The sequence below is a fragment of the Scyliorhinus torazame genome, chromosome 17 (assembly GCF_047496885.1).
Source record: "Scyliorhinus torazame isolate Kashiwa2021f chromosome 17, sScyTor2.1, whole genome shotgun sequence".
NCBI lineage: Eukaryota > Metazoa > Chordata > Chondrichthyes > Carcharhiniformes > Scyliorhinidae > Scyliorhinus > Scyliorhinus torazame.
Window position 1 is genome coordinate 116,076,641 of NC_092723.1, and position 23,968 is coordinate 116,100,608.

The 23,968-nt window shown below is 48.6% G+C and overlaps 1 protein-coding gene and 1 non-coding gene across 2 annotated transcripts in view; one reads left to right on the forward strand and one right to left on the reverse strand.

Annotated features, from left to right (window-relative positions):
* Positions 1-23,968, reverse strand: part of LOC140394090 (myosin-16-like) — a 123,241-nt gene that overhangs the window by 19,232 nt on the left and 80,041 nt on the right. The window contains exons 24-34 of the mRNA XM_072480928.1: positions 23,199-23,303; positions 21,102-21,188; positions 20,118-20,263; positions 17,570-17,660; positions 16,472-16,528; positions 13,212-13,298; positions 12,221-12,466; positions 8,407-8,524; positions 7,645-7,772; positions 6,855-7,051; positions 3,653-3,785 (exon numbers count right to left, since the gene is read on the reverse strand). Coding sequence (XP_072337029.1) covers positions 3,653-3,785; positions 6,855-7,051; positions 7,645-7,772; positions 8,407-8,524; positions 12,221-12,466; positions 13,212-13,298; positions 16,472-16,528; positions 17,570-17,660; positions 20,118-20,263; positions 21,102-21,188; positions 23,199-23,303 — 1,395 coding nt within the window. The remainder of the gene's footprint in view (positions 1-3,652; positions 3,786-6,854; positions 7,052-7,644; positions 7,773-8,406; positions 8,525-12,220; positions 12,467-13,211; positions 13,299-16,471; positions 16,529-17,569; positions 17,661-20,117; positions 20,264-21,101; positions 21,189-23,198; positions 23,304-23,968) is intronic.
* On the forward strand, positions 21,708-21,796 carry trnac-gca (transfer RNA cysteine (anticodon GCA)). The gene is given in 2 exon segments: positions 21,708-21,744; positions 21,761-21,796. It is a non-coding gene; the product is annotated as a tRNA-Cys (tRNA).

A 23,968-nucleotide genomic window follows, 5' to 3' on the forward strand; every position in this document is an offset into this window, starting at 1 on the left:
CCCAGTCTCTGCAGGCCATAGCCCAGTCTCTGCAGGCCATGGCCCAGTCTCTGCAGGCCATGGCCCAGTCTCAGCAGGCCATCGCTGAGGGCATCGGCGCCAGTGGCCATGTGCGAGCTGGCGTCGCACTGTCGCAGACAGGGTTCGACAACCCCCTGGGCTCCATGGCTGCAAACCTGCAGACCCCTGTCGATACCAGCACGGGCCTCCAGGACTGGCAGCGCCAGATGTCGGGGGCGCGTCGGATGGCCAGTCCGTTCGCATCCCCCACCCATGTAGAGGCCTGGGGGCCATCGGGCACCCCGAGGGAGGAGGAGGTGGTGTGGTCCATCCCGGCTCCCTCTGTAGGGGAGGTCCCGGTACACCGCGACACCTCGGACTCCCCCCCTTCCGTCCCAGGTGCATCGGGTGGGCAACGGGCAGGACAGGCTGGCAGCTCGCCATCCCAGTCGCCCGGGCCGCAGCCTGGCCCATCTAGGCCAGGACGCCCCAGGAAACGGCCGCCAAAGGGATCCAGTGTCAGAGGGCAGGAATCACAGGAGTCCACCTCCAGTTCTGCTGTACCGTCTGGGGAACCACGTAGACGTAGTCAAAGGGCCCGTAAGGCCAAACAATTAGACACTGAGTAAGTTGGCACGGGTGCAGGGCACAGATGAGTTTTAGGCGCTAGGGCACGTGCATGAACTCCTTTGGTTATTAAAGTCAATGTTACACCTACCGAAGCTGCCTTTATGCTCTGTCCAAAGTGTGCGGGGGTGTCATGTACGTTGAGCGCAAGTGTGTGTGTGAGGGGTGGTCTTACCTCAGCCCCAGGTGAGTCTGCCCCCTTCCCCCTGGGCCGCCATCAACATCCCCCGGGCAGAGGACGGGACCGTGCGCTGCAGTATCACAGCCGCATGCAGGGATGGTCCGGGTGGATGGTGGTACTGTGGCCATGGGTCAGACATAGTCCAACGATGTAGAGCCAGGAGCTCATCGGAGGCGGGCTGTCATCATTCTCCATGGCCTGCGATAGACACGCGTCCACCCGCAACTGGGTGAGCCCGGCCCGTTGTGCCGCCGGTGGATCGGCAATTGGGAGTGGGGGGGTGGTGTGCATGCGGGTGGGGTGTGTGGGGTTGGGGAGGGGGGTGATGGTGCTGGGTGGATGGATGGGTGGGGGGTGTGGGTGGTCGGCTGTTGTCATGGTGTGCGGTCTGTGGCCATACTACCCGATTCCCACGCCCATCTAGTCAGTGAAGCGGGCGTCTATCAGTCTGTCCCGTGCCCGCTGGGCCAGCCGGTAACGGTGGACAGCCACCCGTCTGTGTCTACCCCGTCTGCCCTGACCATTGCCCCCATCCCCCTCATCTGGGGAGGACTGGGCCTCTTCCTGCTGCTCCTCCACTCCGCCCTCCTCTGCCTGCGGCACATCGCCCCTCTGCTGGGCTATGTTGTGCAGGACGCAGCACACCACAATGATGCGGCCGACCCTATCTGACCGATACTGGAGGGCGCCCCCAGAGAGGTCCAGGCACCTGAAACGCATCTTCAGCACGCCAAAGCACCTCTCGATCACTCCCCTTGTCGCTACATGGGCATCATTGTAGCGGTTCTCCGCCTCATTGCGTGGCCTCCGTATAGGCGTCATCAGCCACGATCGCAATGGGTAGCCCCTGTCGCCCAGCAACCAGCCCCTCAGCCGGGGATGGCGTCCCTCGTACATGCCGGGGATGGATGACCGCGACAACACGAATGAGTCGTGTACACTGCCTGGGTAACGGGCGCAGACGTGCAGGATCATCATGCGGTGGTCGCAGACCACCTGTACGTTCATCGAATAGGTCCCCTTCCTATTAGTGAACACGGCCCTGTTATCTGCAGGTGGCCGCACGGCGACGTGCATCCCATCGATCGCGCCCTGGACCATGGGGAACCCGGCAATGGCAGAGAAGCCCACGGCCCGGGCATCTTGGCTGGCCCGGTCCACGGGGAAGCGGATGTAGCGGTGCGCCATGGCATAAAGGGCATCTGTCACTGCCCGGATGCACCGATGCACCGATGTCTGCGATATGCCGGACAGGTCCCCACTCGGTGCCTGGAATGACCCCGTTGCATAAAAGTTCAGGGCCACCGTAACCTTGACGGACACGGGGAGAGGGTGTCCCCCGCCAGTGCCACGCGGTGACAGGTGTGCCAGCAGGTGGCAGATGTGTGCCACGGTTTCCCGGCTCATCCGGAGTCTCCTCCTGCATTCCCGGTCCGTGAGGTCCTGGTATGACTGCCGGGGCCGGTACACACGGGGCGCCCTCGGGTGCCTCCGTTGCCGTGGGGCCGCGACGTCCTCCTCCCCCTCCTCGTCCTGTCGGTCAGGTGTCCCTCCAGCCTGGGCGGCTGCCGCCTGCCCCTCTGCGGCAGCCTGCGCCGCCTCTCTGGCACGCTCCTCCTCCTCCTCCTCCTCCTCCTCCTCCTCATCCAGGGCAACATAGACATGAGCGGCTGCCACCACGGCGGCCAACATCGCTGGATGATCTGAAAACATGACGACCTGGTGGGGGGGAGGGGAACGACGACATGTCATCATTGCCCATATCCCCTCCTCCCCCCAGCCAGGTGGCATGGACCGCATGGGTCCAACTGTTGGAGGCTGGCACCTGGCCAGGTGGACCAACTCATTTGCCCTCCCATCACCCACCCCGGCACGGACCCCCCCCCGCCCCAACCTCCACCCCAGCACGGACCCCCCCCCCAACCTCCACCCCGGCACGGACCCCCTCCACAACCCCCAACCTCCACCCCGGCACGGACCCCCTCCACAACCCCCAACCTCCACCCCGGCACGGACCCCCTCCACAACCTCCACCCCGGCACGGACCCCCTCCCCAACCCCCAACCTCCACCCCAGCACGGACCCCCCCCCCCCAACCTCCACCCCGGCACGGACCCCCTCCACAACCCCCAACCTCCACCCCGGCACGGACCCCCTCCACAACCCCCAACCTCCACCCCGGCACGGACCCCCTCCACAACCTCCACCCCGGCACGGACCCCCTCCCGGCACTCCCCCGGAGCCCAGCCTACTCTAACCACCCCCCCCCCCCCCCCGCCGCACACACACACAAGCCGAGACACACCTCTTCTCAGGCAATCAGTCTGCGGCCACGCCATTTCCTGCCCAGAGCCAACCCCCCAGGCCGTCACTCACCTCCTCGCTGGTCGGCGTGAGCCTGGAGCACCGGGTCACGCCGATGAAAAGGAGGTTTGATTGACGTCGACGTGAACGGTCATCACGTCGACGGGACTTCGGCCCATCCGGAAGGGAGAATATCGGCAGGCCGAAAATCGGCTGCCTTGCGCAGGCCCGTGACATTCTCCGCGGCAGCGGCGCCATTAACGCCCCGCCGACTTTTCTCCCTTCGGAGACTTCGGCGGGGGCGGGGGCGGGATTCACGGCGGCCAACGGCCATTCTCCGACCCGGCGGGGGGTCGGAGAATGACGCCCCAGGTTCCTTGCAGCACTGTTCTGATGACTAACTATTTATTCCTGGAGACCCCAGGACACCCCCGGAAAGTTGGGAACTCTAACTGGTCTGTGCTTATACTGTTGGAAAGAAGAAAACAATCCCATTTTCAATCTAAGTTTCTTTTTCAGACATGCGCTCACTCTCGTTACCTTTTCCAGCTCAATGGTCAAATCTTCCACCTCTCCTGTAAGTCTCTGTTTAGATTTCTCCAGACTAGCTGCTCGGGCCTGTGCAGCCTCAGCAGCCTCTTCAGCCTCTTGCAGCCTGGCAGCCAGCTTCCTCCTGGACATCAAAAAGTATCATAACAGAAGATGTGACATTCAAGGAGAAGTCAATCAGCACAAAGGTTAAGGTGCTTGCATTACTTCACTATCTGGGGTCCTATGGTATGAAGACACCCAATTCTACCAAGTCTCAAGTCTCATGAAGTGGACAAGAAAGGGAATACTTCAATAGGTTTGCATTTAAATAGCAGCTTACTTAACTATAGGATGTCCCTAAATGCTTTGCAATTGTGATAAACTTCATACCACAGTGGCTACCATACTCAAGGAAATGCAGCAGCCTATTTGCATACAGGAATATCCCTCAAAAAGCAAGGTGATAGTGATCGGGTAATCTGTTTTCTTGTGTTTGTTGAGGGATAAATATTAACCAGGGCATCAGGGAGAACTCCATTGCTCTTTTTGACTGAGGTGCATAGAAATGTCTTCACTCAAAGGGTTGTGAATCGTTGGAATTCTCTACCTCAGAGTGCTGTGGTACTCAGTCCAGGAGAATATTCACGATTGAGATGATTGGATTTTGGGATATGGGGATTGGGCTAAAAGGTTAGTGCAGCAAAAACAGAAAATACTGGACAATCTCAGCAGGTCTGACAGTACCTGGGGCGAGAGAAGGGAGCTAACATTTCAAATCTGGGTGACTCTTCGTCAAAGCTAGAGAGAACTGGAAATAGGATCAGGTTTTTACTGTTGTGTGGGGGTTGTGGGGGAGGGGGTGCGTACCTGGAGCAGTGGGGCTGGATAAAGGGCCAGCGATATGTGGAGATGAACAAAGATGTGGACAAAACAGGAAAAATACCCGACCTGACGATCATACCACGCCCAACTTGGGATTCGCGCAGCCGGTGAGTCTCGCAAGAAGCCTCTCGTGAGACTTATCCGTCTCGTCACGATCTCGCAAGAAGTTGCGATTTGGATCCTGCCCACAATGGGCGGGGCCTGAATTTACATATTCAGATGAGCAGTTAGGCTCACTTGAATGTCTCTACCCACCGCCCGGGATTGAATCCTCTCGCCTCAGAGACCCTGGTTGGGTGCATTTTTGTACTGGTCTCCACAAACGTGGACCAAGTGGAACGACACTTGAGGGGGTATCACAGGGAATCGGAAGCTCCCAGGTGGTCAGCCTCTGGGAAGGGTGGTACCCTGTGACTGCTGATGCCACCTTCGCATTGCCTGGCACACTGGTAGTGCCACCTGGGCATCCTGGAAGTGCCACCCAAGTGCCAGCCTGGCAGTGTCAAAGTGCCTGGGTGGCATCTTGCCCATGCTAGGGATCGGGCCCATGGATGCCCTGCCCTTATGAGGTTGGGTGAGGGGGGTCCAGGGGTCACATTGGGGGTTCAAGAGTTCAGGGCGCCACTTTCAAATCTCTCCCGATCTCTTCCAGCACTGGTGAGCAGAGCTGCTCAGTGCAGGAAACTAAGGTAAGTGCAGCCTCGGCGGGGCCCTCCTTACTCAAGCCCGAGAAAAACCCAGGGCGGGATTCTCTCAGCCCGGGGCCAGGCCGGAGAATCCCCGCGACCGGCGCGAATCGCGCCACGCCTTCCCAACACCGGCATGCGATTCTCTGCCCCACGGAGAATTGGCGCCATTGGCACCGGCGTGGTTGGCTCGGCGCCGGTCGGGGCCCGCTCTACGCAGACGGCCTGCCGATTCTCGGCCCGGGATGGGCTGAGCGGCCGTTGTAAAAACGCAGAGTCCCGTCGGCGCCGTTCACATCTGCTCTCAGCCTGTGGGACCTCGGCGTGGAAGGGTCGGGGGCGGCCTGTAAGGGGGGGGGGGAGGGGGAATCCAACCCCGGGGGGGGGGGGTCCTCCGATGTGGCCTGGCCCGCGATCGTGGCCCACCGATTGGTGGGCCAGCCTCTCTGGCTGGTGGCCTCCTTTCCTCCGCACCGGCCTCTGTAGTCCTGCGCCATGTTGAATCGGGGCCGGCGCATTGAAGGAAGCCACTGTGCATGTGTGCGTTGGTGCCAGTGCCACTGCGCATGCGTGGATCCCGCGGCCCAGTTCGCGCCGGGATCAGCAGCTGGAGCGGCATCAACCGCTCCAGTGACATGCTGGCCCCTTTTGTGGGCCAGAATTAGTTGTTGGGTCGAGCCGTTCACGGCGTCGTAAAATGCAACGACGTTTACGACGGCTTGGACACTCTGCTGCGGGATTAGAGAATCCCGCCCCCAGAGTCCTGTTTATTAGCAGTGTCGTTCTTGATGCTGCAAATGCTGGAGAGTTCCCCGCTAACAAGTAGGCTTACATTAACACTGCAATGAAGTTACTGTGGAAATCCCCGAGTTGCCAAATTCCGCTGTTCAGGTACACTGAGGGAGAATTCAGAATGTTCAATTCATCTAAGAAACAGGCACTATAGAGTGGCGACTAGGGGATTTTCACAGTAACTTCATTGCAGTGTTAATGCAAGCCTACTTGTGACACTAATAAAGATTAGATAAAGATTATTATAAATGCACCCGCAATGGGACTCTGTTTTTCCCATTCAATTGCTCCCAGAGGGATTATAAATGGTGGTGATAATGACTAAGAAGAGTGCTGATAGTAGCACATTAAGAGATCAGAATGTGTTAATGGCAGAACAAGAGGTAAGCAGTGTGTCAGAGGACAAAGGGCAATGTTAATATAGTATATTAATGTAGTAGTTCAGTCATGAATGGCTCATGGGGCCAAATGGCTTACTCCTCCTCCTATTGTGTATGCTCTTATTTAACAGTGAACATGTTCAATGAACTGCCTGGTCATTCATTCAAAATGAAAACAGAAAATGCTGGAAATACTCAGCAGGTAACGCAGCATCTGTGGAGGGAAGCAGAGTTAATGGGTGGAATTCTCTGGCCCTTCCCGTCAGCGGGATTGTCTGCTCCCACTGAAGTTGACCCCCGCCGCGGGTTCCCCCGATGGCGGCACAAACGAGGAGTGCAAATCGCCATCGACTTCACCGGAAGGTCCCACTGGCGGCCGATGGCGGACCTCCTCCACCGCGGGAAATCCTGCAGCAGGTGAGGCTGGAGAATTGCACCCAGTGTTTCAGGTCAATGACTGTTGTCACTCACTTTGTCTCTTCCAGCTCTTCAGTTTTCTGAATGGCATCAGTTTCGTATTTGGTCCTCCACGTTGTCACCTCACTGTTTAGTTTAGAGACAAGTCTCTGCAACTCAGCTTTGCTCTCCTGTTCTTCCTCCAATTGTTCTTTGGTTAAGTCCATGTCATGTTTAGCATTAGCTAGACCCACCATAGCTCCACTCCTAGCCTAAAGTGTGACACATGAGTGTTATTATCTGCCATGCTGCAAAAGATTAACAAAACATACACAGGCTCACTAGCCAAATGCACAGTTCTAACCTGTGTGTGCAAACATTAAAAAAAGGGGATAACTAGGTTGTGAAATTTATTTCAAGGTGATTAGCTTATTTTTGAATCTGCTTTAAATCCACCAATACTGAAGAAAAAAGATCTCCCAAATTTGATGGGGATGGAGAGGATTTTCGTGTTAGCCTAATGCTTTTTAATGTTTTCAAAATTGAATTGAGGTGGGATAATATTTAACGAGTCATTGGAAATAAAAGAGAGAGAGTTATAAAATGGGCTGCAAATTCGCTATTCACCTTGACACTGTGTGACGGTTTAAAACAGATCCACCCAGAGAGAGATGCTTTGTGAAGTTAGCGTGGTCACTGTTAATTTGGTTCTTAATGAATGTAGATCAGATAAAGTAAATCTTTCAAATAAAATACTGTTATTTAGATTGGTAGCTGTCACACATCCCACAGATTTATCTCCAGCAACTTTTACATTGTACTTGAGATCAAGTGTTATTTATTTTTGGCTGTGGTTATTTCTCACCCTTGTCTCCTCTTCCAGTTGCCTCTTCAGGTCTTCAACCTGTGAAGACAGGCTAGTTTTGATCCTGATCAGCTGGTTCAGTTTACTCTGCGCCTCCTCAAATGCACGGCTCAGCTCACTATTCTCAGCTGGTCAAGAAAAAAATTCAGGAATGGTTAGTCAGGAAATTGGTGCTTTTCTCAAGCTTGTTTACCTCATTGTGTCTTCACTGAGACCTTGTGCCTTCATGTGAGGTGTTCAGTGCTGCTTACGAGTAATTTTGAGTCTGCGCTCTTCTGTGGCCAGGACAATTTGGTAAACGAGCCACGCAATCGAGCACAACTTGCGATGTGTCAATGCTGCTGAGCATTCAGCTATGAGAAGCTCGCTCGCAGCATGGAAATCGCAGGAAAAAGAGACATTGACCAGGTTGGAAATTGGCACGGGAAAAAACATAGGTAAACAAAATAGGGAACTAGGCTGTAGAAAATAAAATCATAAATACATTACATTCAAAGCGCTGGAGAATGTACCAGGCCCTACCTGCAAAGAACAGTTTTCAGGATGAATTTCATTTTTTAAAAATGATACTGTTCACATTTCCTGACTGATTTTACCTTAAGGTCAGCAATTTCAGACCAATGCACTACTGCTGGTAAGTAAACCTTGGTTTGTAACAGATACAACTTCTAATTTATCACATGCAGAAAAACAAATTGAGGTAAATTATTTCATGTTTTAAACAGTTTAAAGTGGCATAACAATGAACAAGCTATATATTACCTGACAACCTGGTCTTCACAGTGTTAACTTCAGTCATATTTCTTTCCATTTCGGTATACTTGGCATTGGCCTCTGCTAAGTTGTCTTCCAACTTACGAATATGCATGTCAGCATTCAACTGCAGACAGGAAAAAGGAATGCTTTTATATCACTAAAAATGAGCACAGGTTAAGCTTTCCTTCCATTAACTCAGATGTACCCCACCCAGTTCCTTCTACTGATAATGCAATCCTGCTGAAGTGTGTGATTCGTACCTCTGTTGGTAGCACACTGACCTCTGAATCACAACGTTCTGGGATAAACTCCCATTCCAGGCTTTGAGCTCAAGCATCAAGGCTGACATGAGGGAACACTGCACTGTCTGAGGTGCTGCCTCTTGGGTGAGATGGTAAACCGAGGCCCACCTGCCTGCACGGCTTGATGGAAGAGATCCCAAGGCACCACTTCAAGGAGGAGTGGTGGAGCCATCTCTGACACTGGGTTGCTGGCCAATATTTATCCCTCAATCAGCACCAGAGAAACAGATTATCTGTCCGTGATCACATTGTTGTTTGCGGAAATTTGCTGAGTGCAAATTAGCTGTTAGATTTCCTACATCATAATAGTCACACTTCAAAAGATACTGTATTGGCTTCAAGTGTTTTGAGATGCCTGCTGTTTATGAAAAGCACTGTATAGATCCAAGTTTTTCTTCCAAAGATTCAACAGAAGCACATCATTGACAACTAGTTATTTATAATGATGCCTTCCAGTTTCAGAGGCAATTTTCAACTCTCTCTGGGATGTAGGTTGCAACATTCCTACATTGCAACAATGACTGCACTTTAAAAACTAAAGTACTTAAGTAAAGCACAATTTTTTCCTTTCATGGGAAGGGGGCATCGCCGGCAAAGCGAGCATTTGTTGCCCATCCCTAATTGCCCCTGAACTGAACATTTCGAAGGACTGTTAAGAATCAACCAAATTGCTGTAGGTCTAGAGTCACATGTAGGCCACACCAGGTAAGGATGGCAGATTTCCTTTCTTCTAAATTACATTAATGAATACTGGGTGGTGGACATGGAAATTGTGAGGGTGGCTTGAGGAGCCGGGGCCAAGGTGGGGGCAGATGGAGGAGGCCTCTTGTGAAGGGTTGTGTCTAAGGGCATTGGTAATGGCACTTCCGACCAAGTTCTCAACGAGCCTGGTGGTCATAGAATTTTTACAGTGCAGAAGGAGGCCATTCGGCCCATCGAGTCTGCAACGGCTCTTGGAAAGAGCACCCTACCCAAGGACAACACCTCCACCCTATCCCCACAACCCAGTAACCCCACCCAACACTAAGGGCAATTTTGGAAACTAAGGGCAATTTATCATGGCCAATCCACCTAACCTGCACATCTTTGGACTGTGGGAGGAAACCGGAGCACCCGGAGGAAACCCACGCACACACGGGGAGGATGTGCAGACTCCGCACAGACAGTGACCCAAGCCGGAATCGAACCTGGGACCCTGGAGCTGTGAAGCAATTGTGCTATCCACAATGCTACCGTGATGGCATCTGTAAGAGTCTGGAATCAATTTAGACAGCATTTTAGATTAGGGGCCATGGCATTACTGCCATCAATTTGTGGGAATCATAGGTTTGCGCCGTCGGGGATGGATGCAATGTACAGGATTTGGAGTAGGGAGGAGGTCGAGATGTTTAGAGATTTGTTTATGGAAGGAAGGTTTGCAGGACTAGAGATGGTGGAGAAATTTCAACTCCCAAGGGGAGTGTGTTTGGGTATCTGTAGGTGAAGAGTATTGTTCATAAAGAACTGTCTTCATTCCCCCAGTTGCCGAGGCCTTCATTGATGGACAGGATGCTATCTCGGGATGAGATAGGGGAAGGGAAGATTTCCGATATATATGGGTGGTTGCTGGAGACAGGGAAAGCATTGTTAGAGGAGGTAAAGGGGAAGTGGGAAGAGGAACTGAGCCTGGGGCTGGAGGGTGGGCTGCGGAGTGAGATTTTGCACAGGGTGAAATACACCTCTTCATATGCCAGGCTGAGCCCGAAACAGTTTAAAGTATTCAATAGGGAGCACTTGACTAGAGCACACATGAATGGGTTCTTCTCCGGCATAGAAGACAGGTGTGAGAGTTGTTTGAGGGGGCTGTTGAACCATTCACAAATGTTCTTGCCCTGCCCTAAGCTGGTTGGGTTCTGGGTCTTGTTTTTTGAGACCATGTCGGAGATTGTGGAGGTTAGGCTGCATCCATGTCGATTGGTGGCAATCTTTGGGGTGTTGAACTCGCTGGAGCTTCTTGATGAGACGAAGGCTGATGTCTTTGTCTCTCTGACAGCCTGGAGACAAATCCTGCTAGGATGGAGGTAGTCATTGCCACCTAAGGCCTCGGCATGTTTGGGAGACTTGGTAGGGTTCCTGAGATTGGAGAAGATTAAGTAAGCCTTGAGAGGGTCGGAGGGAGGGTTCTTTTCCAGGTGGAAGCCATTCATCACCTTCTGTAAGGACCTGTTCGTGGCCAGCAGCTGAGTAGGCGAGGGTGGTCGGGCCGAGGGGAGTTAGGAGGTTTCGGGGTTGCTACTTGTACTTTGTTAAAATAAAAATGCGAATAGTCTGAATTATATTGAAACGCCTTTGTGAGAATTTGACAATGTTTGGAGTAAAAATATATGTTAAAAAGAATTACATTAGTGGACCAGATAGGGCCTATATGACAATTGATGAAAGTTTCATGGTCGCCATTACTACAAGTAGCTCTATATTCCAGATTTATATATTGATATCAAATCCCGCCTACCGTGGTGCAGTTTGAATCCATTCCCCCACTGCATTTGTCTGGGCCTCTGGATTACTGGTCCAGTGATTTTACTATTCTGCTGCCACCTCCTCAATAGGACATTGCGATGTCCTGAGGTTGTGGAAGACACTATATAAATGGAAATTATTTTACTCAAAAGTTCTGCCATGACAGTTCAATTAGTATTGTTTGATGTAGGTAAACGTTTGGATCCCAGCCTCGTGGGTTTGTAAACATTAGCACTGAATATATAGAATTTCTATATCCTTGCTTTTGTCACAAATGTATCTGTCACTTCTTTCAACGCTGTCAATTTACAAATCAATTGAAGACTCGACTATGTCAGCTTCCTGTCTACATGCCAGTTAAACACCCTTAAAATGATTGCGAACTCTGTATGTGCTGATGGTGAACAGGTATCTTTCAACAGGTGAGGATTCCGAAAATCTATCCCTCGCCCCTATCATTTGCACTCAGGGCTCCCAGATGAAGTGTAGCCAAGTTTGATGTAGAGTGAGGTTCTGTCTGGAGTCTGAACCGTGCCAATAATGTGTGTCTCCTCCACCTAGTGAGAATACTCCCAGTGCTCCAGAATGATATTCAACATTTTAATATGTTGAGCTTCTCTGAACTTGATTGATAATTTACTGCAAAGTCCCAAATCAGAGGCAGCTTGGCACTGTGGACCTTGAAACAGATCTGAGAAATGTGTTTCTAAGGGGTTTAGCTCAGTTGGCTAGACAGCGGGTTTGCGGTGCAGAGCAAGGCCAACATTGCGGGATCAATTCCTGTACCGGCTGAGGTTATTCATAAAGACCCCGCCTTCTCAACCTTCCCTCTCGCCTGAGGTGTGGTGATCCTCAGGTTAAATCACCACCTGTCAGCTCTCCTCCTCAAAGGGGAAAGCAGCCTATAGTCATCAGGCACTATGGCGAACTTACTTTACTGTACATTTCATCCCGACAGACTGGGACATTCATCTTGCCAGCTTGTGTCAGAATTTGTTTTGTTGCTCATGCTCCATTACCTTGGATTTCTGCAGGGTCTCTGAGTTGCTGCTGAGGTCATCAATCTCAGCTTTCATGACATGCTTGTCCTTCTCAAGTTTGGATTTGACCCTCTGCAAGCTCTCAATCTGCTCGTTCAGCTCAGCCAAGGAGTCCGTGTGCTTCTTCCTCAGTGCAGAGGCCGTGGCCTCAGACTGCAGGGCAGCTTCTTCCAGTTCCCGACGCAGCTTGAGAAGTTCCCCTTCACGTTTCCTGTTTAGCTCAATCTGTAGACATGGAAAGGTGAATGATTTTTAACAGATTTAAATCCAAAATTTCAATCTCATTGCTCGAAAAAGAATTTATTTAATTGGATTTTCTTTTCCTGATTTCTAATAATGAACAAACAGCTTTGTATTTATCAGGAATGTTGTACTTTGCTTTACTGCTTGGATTACAAGCTCAGGTGGCTGGACAGCTGGTTTGTGATGCAAGGTGAGGCTAACAGCATGGGTTCAATTCCCGTACTGGCTGAGGCTAATCATGAAGGCCCCGCCTTCTCAATCTTGCCCCTCGCCTGAGGTGTGGTGATCCTCAGATCAAATCACCACCAGTCAACTCTCCCCCTTAAAGGAGAAAGCAGCCTATGGGCATCTGTGACTATGGCGACTTAATTTTACTTTAAGATTACAGTGAGGACACACACCAAAGAAAGTAATCATCCAGCACAGAATGAGGCCATTCGGCCTATCATATGTGCTGCAGCCCTTGGAATGAGCTACCCAATTAGTCCTATTCATCCTGCTTTTTGCCATGGTCCTGAATTGTTTTCCTTTTCCAGTATTTATCCAATCCCCTTTTGAAAACTATTATTGAATGTTTTCTCCACCCTTTCAGGCATTGCATTCCAAATCCTAATAACTCATTGTGTATAAAAAAAACTTTTCCTCTTCCCCCTTTGGTTCTTTTGTCATATTGGAATATATAGATGAGGTTTAGTGTGACAAACTTGCTGTTGGAAAGCGAAGTTACCTGAGAGACTGTGGCACCACCGGCTTCTTCCAATCGGTCACTGAGCTCCTCTAGATCACGCGAATACTCAGCTCGCTGCTTCTCAACCTACAAGGATTGGAGGTGTACTTTTATTGGTAAAGATGCTCATTGGAAGCTGGTTATTCTACTTACAACAACAATCACATTTATGTAGCGTCTTTGTCATAGTAAAAACATCTTGAGGCGCTTCATGGAAGTGTTATCAGATTGAATTTGACAGGTAAGGTGAGAGTGACTGCCCTTGACATCAAGGCAGCATTTGACCGAGTTTGACATCAAGGAGGCCTAGCAAAACTGGAGTCAATGGGAATCAGGAGGAAAACCTTCCGCTGGTTGGAGTCATACAAAGCACAAAGGAAGATGGTTGTGGTGGATGGAGGTCAATCATCTCAGCTCGAGGACATCACTGCAGGAGTTCATCAGGGAAGGGTCCGAGGCCCAATCATCTTTACTGCTTCATCAATGACCTCCCTTCCATCATATGATCAGAAGTGGGATGCTTGCTGATGACTGCACAATGTTCAGCACCATTCTTGACCACTCAGATACTGAAGCAGTTCATCTCCAAATGCAGCAAGACCAGGACAGTATCCAGGCTTGGGCTGACAAGTGGCAAGTTACATTCACACTACACAATTGCCAGGCAATGACCACCTCTGACAACAGAAGATCTAACCATCACCCCTTGACATTCAATGGCATTATCATCACTGAATCCCCCACTATCAACATCCTGGGGGTTACCATTGACCAGAAACTGAACTGGACTAGCCATATAAATACTGTAGCTACCAGAGCAGGTCAGAAGGTAGGAATCCTGCGGTGAGTAACTCACCTCCTGACCCCACAAAGCCTGTCTATCATCTACAAGGCACAAGTCAGGAGTGTAATGGAATACTCCCCACTTGCATGTATGAGTGTAGCTCCAACAACACTCAAGAAGCTTGACACCATCCAAGACAAAGCAACACACTTGATTTCTCCCCCTTCCAAAAACATTCAATCCTTCCACAACCGACGAACAGTGGCAGCTACAAGATGCAGTGCAGGAAATCACCAAGGCTCCTTAGGCAGCACCTTCCAAACCCACAACCACTATCAAGGATAAGGGCGGCAGATACCTGGGAACCCAACCACCTGTCTTCCCCTCCAAGTCACTCACTATCCTGACTTGAAAATATATTGTCGTTCCTTCACTGTCGCAAGATCAAAATCCTGGAACGCCCTTCCCAACAGCACTCAGGGTGTACCTACACCTCAGGGACTGCAGCGGTTCAAGAAGGCAGCTCACCACCACCTTCTGAAGGGCATCTAGGGATTGGCAATAAATGCTGGACTAACCAGCAATGCCCACATCCCGTAAATGAATAAAAAAAGGTCGGAAAATGAGATAGGCTTTAAGAAGAACTTAAAAGAGGGGGCGTGATAGAGACATGGGGACATATAGGGAAGGAATTCCAAGGATGAGGGTTTAGGCAGCTGAAGACACGTCTGCCAAAGTGCAGAAATTATATTACAGATATGCAATAATCCAGAATTGAAAGAAGGCAGAATTCTCAGTAGATTGCATGGCTGGAGGAGATTACAGAGATGGGGCTGGATGAGGATCAGGAGAGATTTGGAAACATGGCTGAGAATTTTAAAATCGAAGTATTGCCGAACTGGGATCGAAACATGTTTAATTGAATCATCCTAATTCAGTCTCATTTGACTTGCGCTGTATATTTGCTCATTATTTCCAATTCCACTTGTACAGATGTTGCGACCTTTCCTCCTATCACCCTCCCTAATTGAGAATTCCACCTGAAACCCAGAAGAGAACTTTACAGGCTCAGAAATGTTTTGGTCATCAGGTTTGAGTCTTGACCCCATTTACAGTCTTCTGGTTCAATCTTCCGAAAAGTGGCCCAAATAAGAGTACATTTCCAGGATCAACATCCAAATAGACACAGCAGGTGGGTTTAGAAGGAGAGAGGTTGGTTCAGCGTGCCCCATTGTAAGGGCAGTGTTCACAATGTCTGCAGGCTGTGTTACTGAAAGGAATGCCATTCACCTGAGGAAGGAGCAACGCTCCGAAAGCTAGTGACATCGAAACAAACCTGTTGGACTTTAACCTGGTGTTGTAAGACTTCGTACTGAAAGGAATGCAGCAGCAGCAGGAGGACGCATGCAAGGGAGCTGCAGAACAGCAGAAACTGCATCACCCCAGCACCATCGGACAAGACAGTCTTCAAGGGCGTCTCACAGAATGGAAAGCTTCTGCCAGCCAAAGATCTCAACTCTCCCATTTTTTTACAGTTAAAGGTTGGAAAGTCTTGAGGCCCCACAATGGTCAAACCTCCCAATTTTCAGCCACTCTTCTGAGTTACTGACACAGTGTGAGGCCTGTGCTATACTGGGAAAATTGAGGAGTGGGTGACAGGTTGCATTTAATCACCTGGTCATCCGCCATAATTAGCTTGCCGCCAATGTTGCCTATCATTGGATTCAGCACACCCTGGGAACACATCAGCAAATCAGCCAAAACACTGCTTCCCTCCAACCTACCTCCAAAGCTGCCTCCAAGGACCTGTAAAGTCTGCCGTCCCCCAGGGACACCCATCTCCCCACCAACCACTCCGACCTCTAAGTTGTTTCTCTCCTTTTAAACAAGATATTGAAAATGTTTTTGGTCTGTATTCTCTAATTCATGTTTATACGACATTCATCGTCACTCTCTTCTCCACAAACATGCCTCACTCCTCCTTAGCTGCTGTGCCCCCTTTAAGTTTCCTTCCTGCTTCCCAGCCCTTTTGCACTGGCCTCTACTGAGTGCTGTGTCCCTTCCTGCCTCTCCAAATGTTCACAGTCTTCAGTCACAGTTCCTTCCAGAAGCTGCACGCTTTGCTGTTAATGGCAGCCACATTCATTTCTTTAGCTCTTCTTTTTGGGTAAGGCTCCTTCCGCACAACCAAGGGGCTCAACATCCAGGTTCAAATCTTTGCACCCAGCTGCAGTCTTTGTCTTCCCCTTGATCCCCAACACTGCCTGCTGACCCCACTTGGTTCTCCAACATTTTAGTTATGACTTGACTGCAGAGGAGTCATTAAGTATCCCTTACGCATGGACAATAAAGAAAATAATGACACTTTGAAAAAATGTGCTTATCTTTTAACAATAGGTTACCATGGATATCACAGACTGATTACTTCCAGCAAAAGGCACCTGTGTAAATTATGTGTTAGATTTGTTTTACACACCTTCGCTCTCATGGCCCGTTCTCCCTCAAGTTCCTCCTCCAGTTCTTCAATTCGGGACTGAAAATACAAACATGAGCGTTACCATTTAAAACCTCTCACTCAGTTTGCGAAACATGACAACATTACGCTTCTCTCTCCACAGATGTTGTCAGACCTGCTGAGATGGTCCAGCATTTTCTGTTTTTGTCTCAGATTCCAGCATCCGCAGTAATTTGCTTTTATCACAGCACTGCAGTAATGATTTGCCTAAAAACTCTTTGAGTACATGTTAAATCATGGTAAGTCAACACAAAATGATGAAATCTAAAGAGCCTTTAATTTTGAAATCATGTCACCATCAAGGCAGATATATTAAATAATACTAACCTGCAGCAAATAAAGTTACTTTGTTGGACTCAGTGCTCACATTAACAAATTGTATCCAAGGCCATAAAGTAACAGGGAGGGCATATTTGCACAAGAGCTACTTCAAAATATTTCTTCTGAGATTGGTATTAAAAGCAAATCAAAATGATACTTACATTAAGCAGTTACTTTGCAGATAATTATGAGTGTGGAATAAAGAGATTGTTGTGGTTAAATTTATATTTTGCAGGGCAGCACGGTGGTGCAGTGGTTAGCACTGCTACCTCAAGGTGCCGAGGTCCCAGGTTTGATCCAGGCCCTGGGTCACTGTCCGTGTGGAGTTTGCACATTCTCCCCGTGTTTGTGTGGGTTTCGCCCTCACAACCCAAAGATGTGCAGGTTAGGTAGATTGGCCACGCTAAATTGACCCTTAATTGGAAAAATGAATTGGGTACTCTAAATTTAAAAAAAAGGTGTATATTTTTAGTTTGTCATTATTTGAATTCAACAGACATCTGAGATGCGATATCAAACTATAAGGACTAATTTTGGGCCGGTGTGAAACCAACTTTCCATTAGATCCAACGAGTGAGTTTAAATTATAATCCCCCTCCATCCCATGCTGCTTTGAGTGAATCAGCCAATTTAAGAAAAATTTTTCAAGTTCAAACTTCTAAAAGTTTCTTTCCGATGAATATTGCCATAAATAAGAGCATGCTTTGATTGGATTTGCCCCTTAGGCCGTTTGTCTACCTGATGCTCTTTAAGTTTCCTGTGCAGGGTGGAATTCAGCGACTGCTCATCTTCCCATTTGGAGTTCAGACAATTAATCTCCATGTCTCTCCTGTAAAAATGATGAAAGGTGTAAAGTTGCAATGGGGACTGCTGCAGATTAAATAGTCAGGCTCCCGGTCAAAAGCTTAGGAAGGTTCTTTAGTGAAGTTATGATGCCCTGATTGTATTCACACAGCAACAACTGTAAGTTAACAAATAGAGTTATTTAGAACCTTAGAGCAGGATTTTCCCTCTCGACATTTCTGTCATTCTTTAATGCAGCTGGCTGTGTTAAAGACTAGAAACCTCATATCAATTATTAACAGCCATAAATAATACTTATGTATAAGATCAGTCAATAGTTTATAACAAGTTGTTTTATAACTTGATGCTCCCTTTTCAGGTTTGTAAGAATTCATTTTCCTTGTTACCAATTTTTCCAGAGAAGCACATTTTGTACTGTTCCTGCATTATCATTCTGGTCATATATTCACTCATATCGAGTGAGGTGATTTTTGTGTTGTATCGAATCCTCTTTTACAAAGTAGATCTTATTAAGAAAGCGACAATCCAGTGATATCAGCTAACCCTGAATGCAAACTGCATGGTCACAATGACAAAGGAGAAAGAACACAGCTGAGGTAGCGGGAATGTAGTACATGTTAACAACTCTTAATTGTCCCTTTATGATAGTGCATTTGTAACAAATTTTTAAAAACTTATTCAGCACAGTCAGATTTTATTTGTGGCCTAGTAACCTCATGTTGAATAGGGTACATTTGCACATCTTAATTAGCAGAAAGGTCAGCGACCTGGAACATGTTTCACTCTCTGTTACTTGACCGGCAGAGTATTTCCAACATTTTCTGTTTATAGATTCCCAGCATTCACAATATTCTGCTTTTGCTGGAACTAACATCTGGGTACCCGTATCGTAGATAGGAAATATATAAAACACAAACGTCTTGAAATTACACCATTGGAACAATGAATATTCACATAATGTAATTTCAAGGGTTAAGAACGTGTGTGATGCTATTAGAAAAAAATCAGTGTTAGAATTCTTCACTCAGATCGAGGAGGAGATTTCTCAACTTTGTCACTTCTAAATGGTCAACATTATATTTACAGAAAATGCTGCAACAACTTACATTTATGTAATGCCATTGTTATGGGCCAGGGTTTAGAGAACCCCAAAGTGTATCATGGAGTTCACCTGACCCACAACTTTTAATAGATTGTGGTATCGGGAGTACACGGCCCACTCTACAGGTGGGGGTAGAGCAGAAATGGAAAAGTATTTTTTAAAGCAAAACAATGTTTATTCTATGAACTCAAGTTAACCTTTTTAAAACATACAGTGAACATCTAAGCAACCATTAATTCAAATACAACCCCCAAAGAATACAACACTAAGAATTGGCAAGTCATGTTGCAGCTGTATAGAACCTTAGTTAGGCCACACTTGGAGTATAGTGTTCAATTCTGGTCGCCACACTACCAGAAGGATGTGGAGGCTTTAGAGAGGGTGCAGACGAGATTTACCAGGATGTTGCCTGGGATGGAGGGCATTAGCTATGAGGAGCGGTTGAATAAACTTGGTTTGTTCTCACTGGAATGACGGAGGTTGAGGGGCGACCTGATAGAGGTCTACAAAATTATGAGGGGCATAGACAGAGTGGATAGTCAGAGGCTTTTTCCCAGGGTAGATGGGTCAATTACTAGGGGGCAGAGGTTTAAGGTGCGAGGGGCAAGGTTTAGAGGAGATGTACGAGGCAAGTTTTTTTACACAGAGGGTAGTGGGTGCCTGGAACTCGCTGCCGGAGGAGGTGGTGGAAGCAGGGACGATAGTGACATTTAAGGGGCATCTTGACAAATACATGAATAGGATGGGAATAGAGGGATACGGACCCAGGAAGTGTAGAAGATTTTAGTTTAGACGGGCAGCATGGTCGGCACAGGCTTGGAGGGCCGAAGGGCCTGTTCCTGTGCTGTACCTTTCTTTGTTCTTTGTTCATTGTAATCCTTTAAGCTTTCCTTTTAACATCCATAAGACTTAAAACACCTTTTACCACAAGCACATCAGGTTAAAGTCACTAATGTTATTAGTTTTAAATCACCAGGATCGATTTACAGCCTTTAGAATACAGAGAGAGATTCATACACCTTCTGGCTGTGACTGCAGCTATCCAGCTCTGAAAACGAAACTAAAACACACCCTGCAGCAAACAGCCTAAAACGAAAGGAAAAAGCTGACAGACAGCCCAGCTCCACCCACTCTCTGACATCACTGCAGCAGTAAACATATTTCTTAAAGGTACTCTCACTACAGATATTTATATACACACCCATTTATAAACACCCATTTCTTAAAGGTACTCTCATATGACACCATTAATACAGCAAACAAGTCCCATTGCACTTAACAAGAGCATTGTCAATAAAGGTCTGACACTGAGCCACAGCAGGAGATACCACAATATAGAGATGTATATATTGATAGGAAAATAGAAGGTAAACCACTCACTTCTTGAGAATCTCCTCAAGGTCAATCTTTGCCCTTTCCATCTCATTCAGGTTTTCAATTGTCATCTTCAGGTCACCTTCAGCCTTTCGTCGAGCTTTCTCTACCTCAGTCCTAATCTTCTTTTCCTGACTCCAGTTATCTTCCAGCTGTGAGGTGTTTAAACAATGGTCAAGTGTTTGACTCCAATCATTTGACAAGTTGATTATGACCCAAGTTAAAGGAAGGACGATGTATCAACATCACATCAACGTGGTGGGGGTGGAGATCTCCATCCAAGCTTCTGAGAAGCGGGCACAGGTATTTGCCTGGGATGCTGTACATCCAATCTCGAGCAACCAAACACTCGATTTGTGTGGATGTGCTCCAATTACTGAGGTTTCATGTTCCCCCACTCTCAGACATTGAGTGGAAGGAATCCCATCTCCCAGTGCCAAAACCTCTCTGGTTCCTATGAACGAGCCAGAGTTGCTGGCCTAACAACAACAGTGGATTACAGGAGAACTGCCTGTTTTAGCTACGGAAGGCTGATTTGGGTCTAGTCTTTCATCAGTGGGCAATCATTTCAAAGTCACCACAAATCCAAAGAAACCGCAGTTGCCTTCCTCAGGGATGTTCCTATGCTGTTAGTCAAAGGTCAGGATTTCTAAAGTGCTGCCCTGAGCCATGCATCGCTGATCTTTAGATATTCAGTCCACAAAATCATCAGAAATTCCATTCTGTTCTCATTTATATTTCAGATCTACCTTGTTTTAATATTGAGGTTCAGTAAATTTGAAAATATTTATTCATCCTAATGTGGATGGATAATTCCTAAATCAGGTTGCTTGGATATGTATATATCCACATTAATGAGAACATGCATGTAAACGTTATGCACAATCTTTAAGGACCCTTAGCATGCAAATATGTTAGCATGTTGCCAATGAAGACAGAAAGCTTGGACAACCTGGTGCAAGGTAACATTTTTCAAGTGTCCTCAGTTACCTCTTGGATCTGAGAGTTGAGTTTTCCATTGGTCTTGGTGAGGTGATTGACTTTATCTTCCTCAGACTGAAGATCATCCAGTGTTTTCTGGAATAATAGTACAGGACAAAAATATTATTTGTTTGAGAGATGATTCCAGGAACTTTGGTTTTAGTAAGAACTGCAGGTGCATTGCTTTAACTAAGGGTTTTCTTATACTCGTTCAAGGGATATGAGCATCATTGGCTGTGGAAGCATTTATTGCCCATCCCTAATTTCCCTTGACAAGGTAGGGGTGAGCCATCTTCTTGAACTGCTGCAATTCACGTGGTGTAGGTACACCCACAGAGCAGTTAGCTACTGATCATCTTGCCACACAGTAGAATATTTGAATGCTGTTTATTTTTCATTAAAACAAAATTCTACAATAAGCTCACTTATGGTACTGTGGTCAGCATCAACATTCAGTAGATTCAATTATTTAAAAAAAAAATTTAGAGTGCCCAATTCACTCTTTCCAATTAAGGGGAATTTTAGCATGGCCAATCCACCTACCCTGCACATCTTCGGATTGTGGGGGGGCGAAACCCACAGGAACACAGGGAGAATGTGCCAACTCCACATGGACCTTCGATAGCTCAGGTGGTAGAGCGGAGGACTGCAGAGGTTGTTCACAGGAAATTCTTAGGTCGCTGGTTCAATTCCGGCTCGAAGGACACTTTTGTTGGGCAGCACGGTAGCACAAGTGACTAGCACTGTGGCTTCTCAGCACCAGGATCCCAGGTTCAATTCCCCGCTGGGTCACTGTCTGTGCGGAGTCTGCACGTTCTCCCCGTGTCTGCGTGGGTTTCCTCCGGGTGCTCCGGTTTCCTCCCACAGTCCAAAGACATGCAGGTTAGGTGGATTGGCCATGATAAATTGCCCTTAGTGACCAAAAAGGTTAGGAGGGGTCATTGGGTTATGGGGATAGGGTGGAAGTGAGGGCTTAAGTGGGTTGGTGCAGACTCGATGGGCCGAATGGCCTCCTTCTGCACTATATGTTCTATGGACAGTGACCCAAAGCCTGGATTGAACCTTGCTGCCCCAGTAGATTCAATTATGAAAGAATTCCTGTGGCATCATTTCCGTGAAGAGTACTGTCAGTCGCTAAAACCATCTGAGCAGCCATGTGTATACAGTGTGGATACTCTTATAACACATTGAACACCATCCGATTTAAGTTGCTTTAATTCTACCAGTTCAGCAATTGTATGAATCCTGACACCAGGGGCGAAATTCTCCCCCAACGGCGGGATGTCCGCCAACTGGCGCCAAAGACGGCGCCAATCAGACGGGCATCGCGCCGGCCCAAAGGTGCGGAATGCTCCGCATCTTTGGCGGCCTCGCCCCAACATTGAGGGGCTAGGCCGACGCCGGAGGGATTTCCGCCCCGCCAGCTGGCAGAAATGGCGTTTGTTGCCCCGCCAGCTGGCGCGGAAATGCGGCGCATGCGCGGGAGCGTCAGCGGCCGCTGTCAGTTTCCCGGCGCATGCGCGGGAGCGTCAGCGGCCGCTGTCAGTTTCCCGCGCATGCGCAGTGGGGAGAGTCTCTTCCGCCTCCGCCATGGTGGAGGCCGTGGCGGAGGCGGAAGGGAAAGAGTGCCCCCACGGCACAGGCCCGCCCGCGGATCGGTGGGCCCCGATCGCGGGCCAGGCCACCGTGGGGGCACCCCCCGGGGTCAGATCGCCCCGCGATCCCCCCCAGGACCCCGGGGCCCACCCACGCCGCCTGATCCCGCTGGTAAATACCAGGTTTAATTTACGCCGGCGGGACAGGCAATTTCTGGGCGGGACTTCGGCCCATCCGGGCCGGAGAATTGAACGGGGGGTCCGGAGACTTCGGCGGGGGCGGGATTCACGGCGGCCAACGGCCATTCTCCGACCCGGCGGGGGGTCGGAGAATGACGCCCAAGATTTTCACAGACTTTGCACTCAATGGGCTGATGCCACTTAGCTCAACTATATTTAGCCACAACCTTACTGGATAACAGAGCAGTGACAATGAGAGGAAATTTGGAAATAGTTAAAGGTTATTACAGATAGAGCTGGTAATGCAATGGCTCTATAGACTCAAACCAACCTGGTGAAGTTCATCCAATGCTCTTTTCTCCTTTTGTAGCTTAGCAATTGTATCATCTCGTTGATTGAGATCTAGGGTCAGTGAACGCACCTTGTTATCCAGAGCCTAGTGGAATTGAACAAAATAGGTAATGAACGGAAAGTAACATGAGACTCCTCCTCCCCCCCTCCCCCCAGCACGACATGTTGTCATTGGCTAGCGGCAGGATCTCCTGGTTCCGCCGCTGTCAACAGGATTTTCTTTGGGTAGCCCCCGCCCCCCCCATCGCCGGGTAACCCATTGTGTGGGGGCCAACATTGGCAGGATGGGAAGATCCCACTGGCGGGTACGGCAGGGAAATCCCGCCCATTATCTAATAAAAGTGTATGCATGTATGTATTTGAACATGTATGCGATCACATACACTAGCTACTGTTTGAGACTGAGGAGTTTTCTGAGCAGGTGGGGAGGTTTGATCAGGTTCTGTTTTTTTTTTTGGTTGCATAAGAATATAACCCAAGCATGGTCTTTCCTAAATTCTCAGTTGACCTCATTGGGGTCAGAGAATGGCATGGCTCATGTGAGCAGTCTCTGTGACCTCTCCACCACTCATACTGTTTGAATCTGATTAACCAGGGGAGATCATTGATAGTTGTTTTTTCCCCTTCTGCTTGTTTCAATGTTCTCTATTCGGTATCTCTGTGCCAGGTATTGAACTGTTTTGTTTTTGCCCCAGCTCTCTATCTCTCTCTGCATTTAGGAACAACTGTGCCACTCAGTGAGAAAAGATT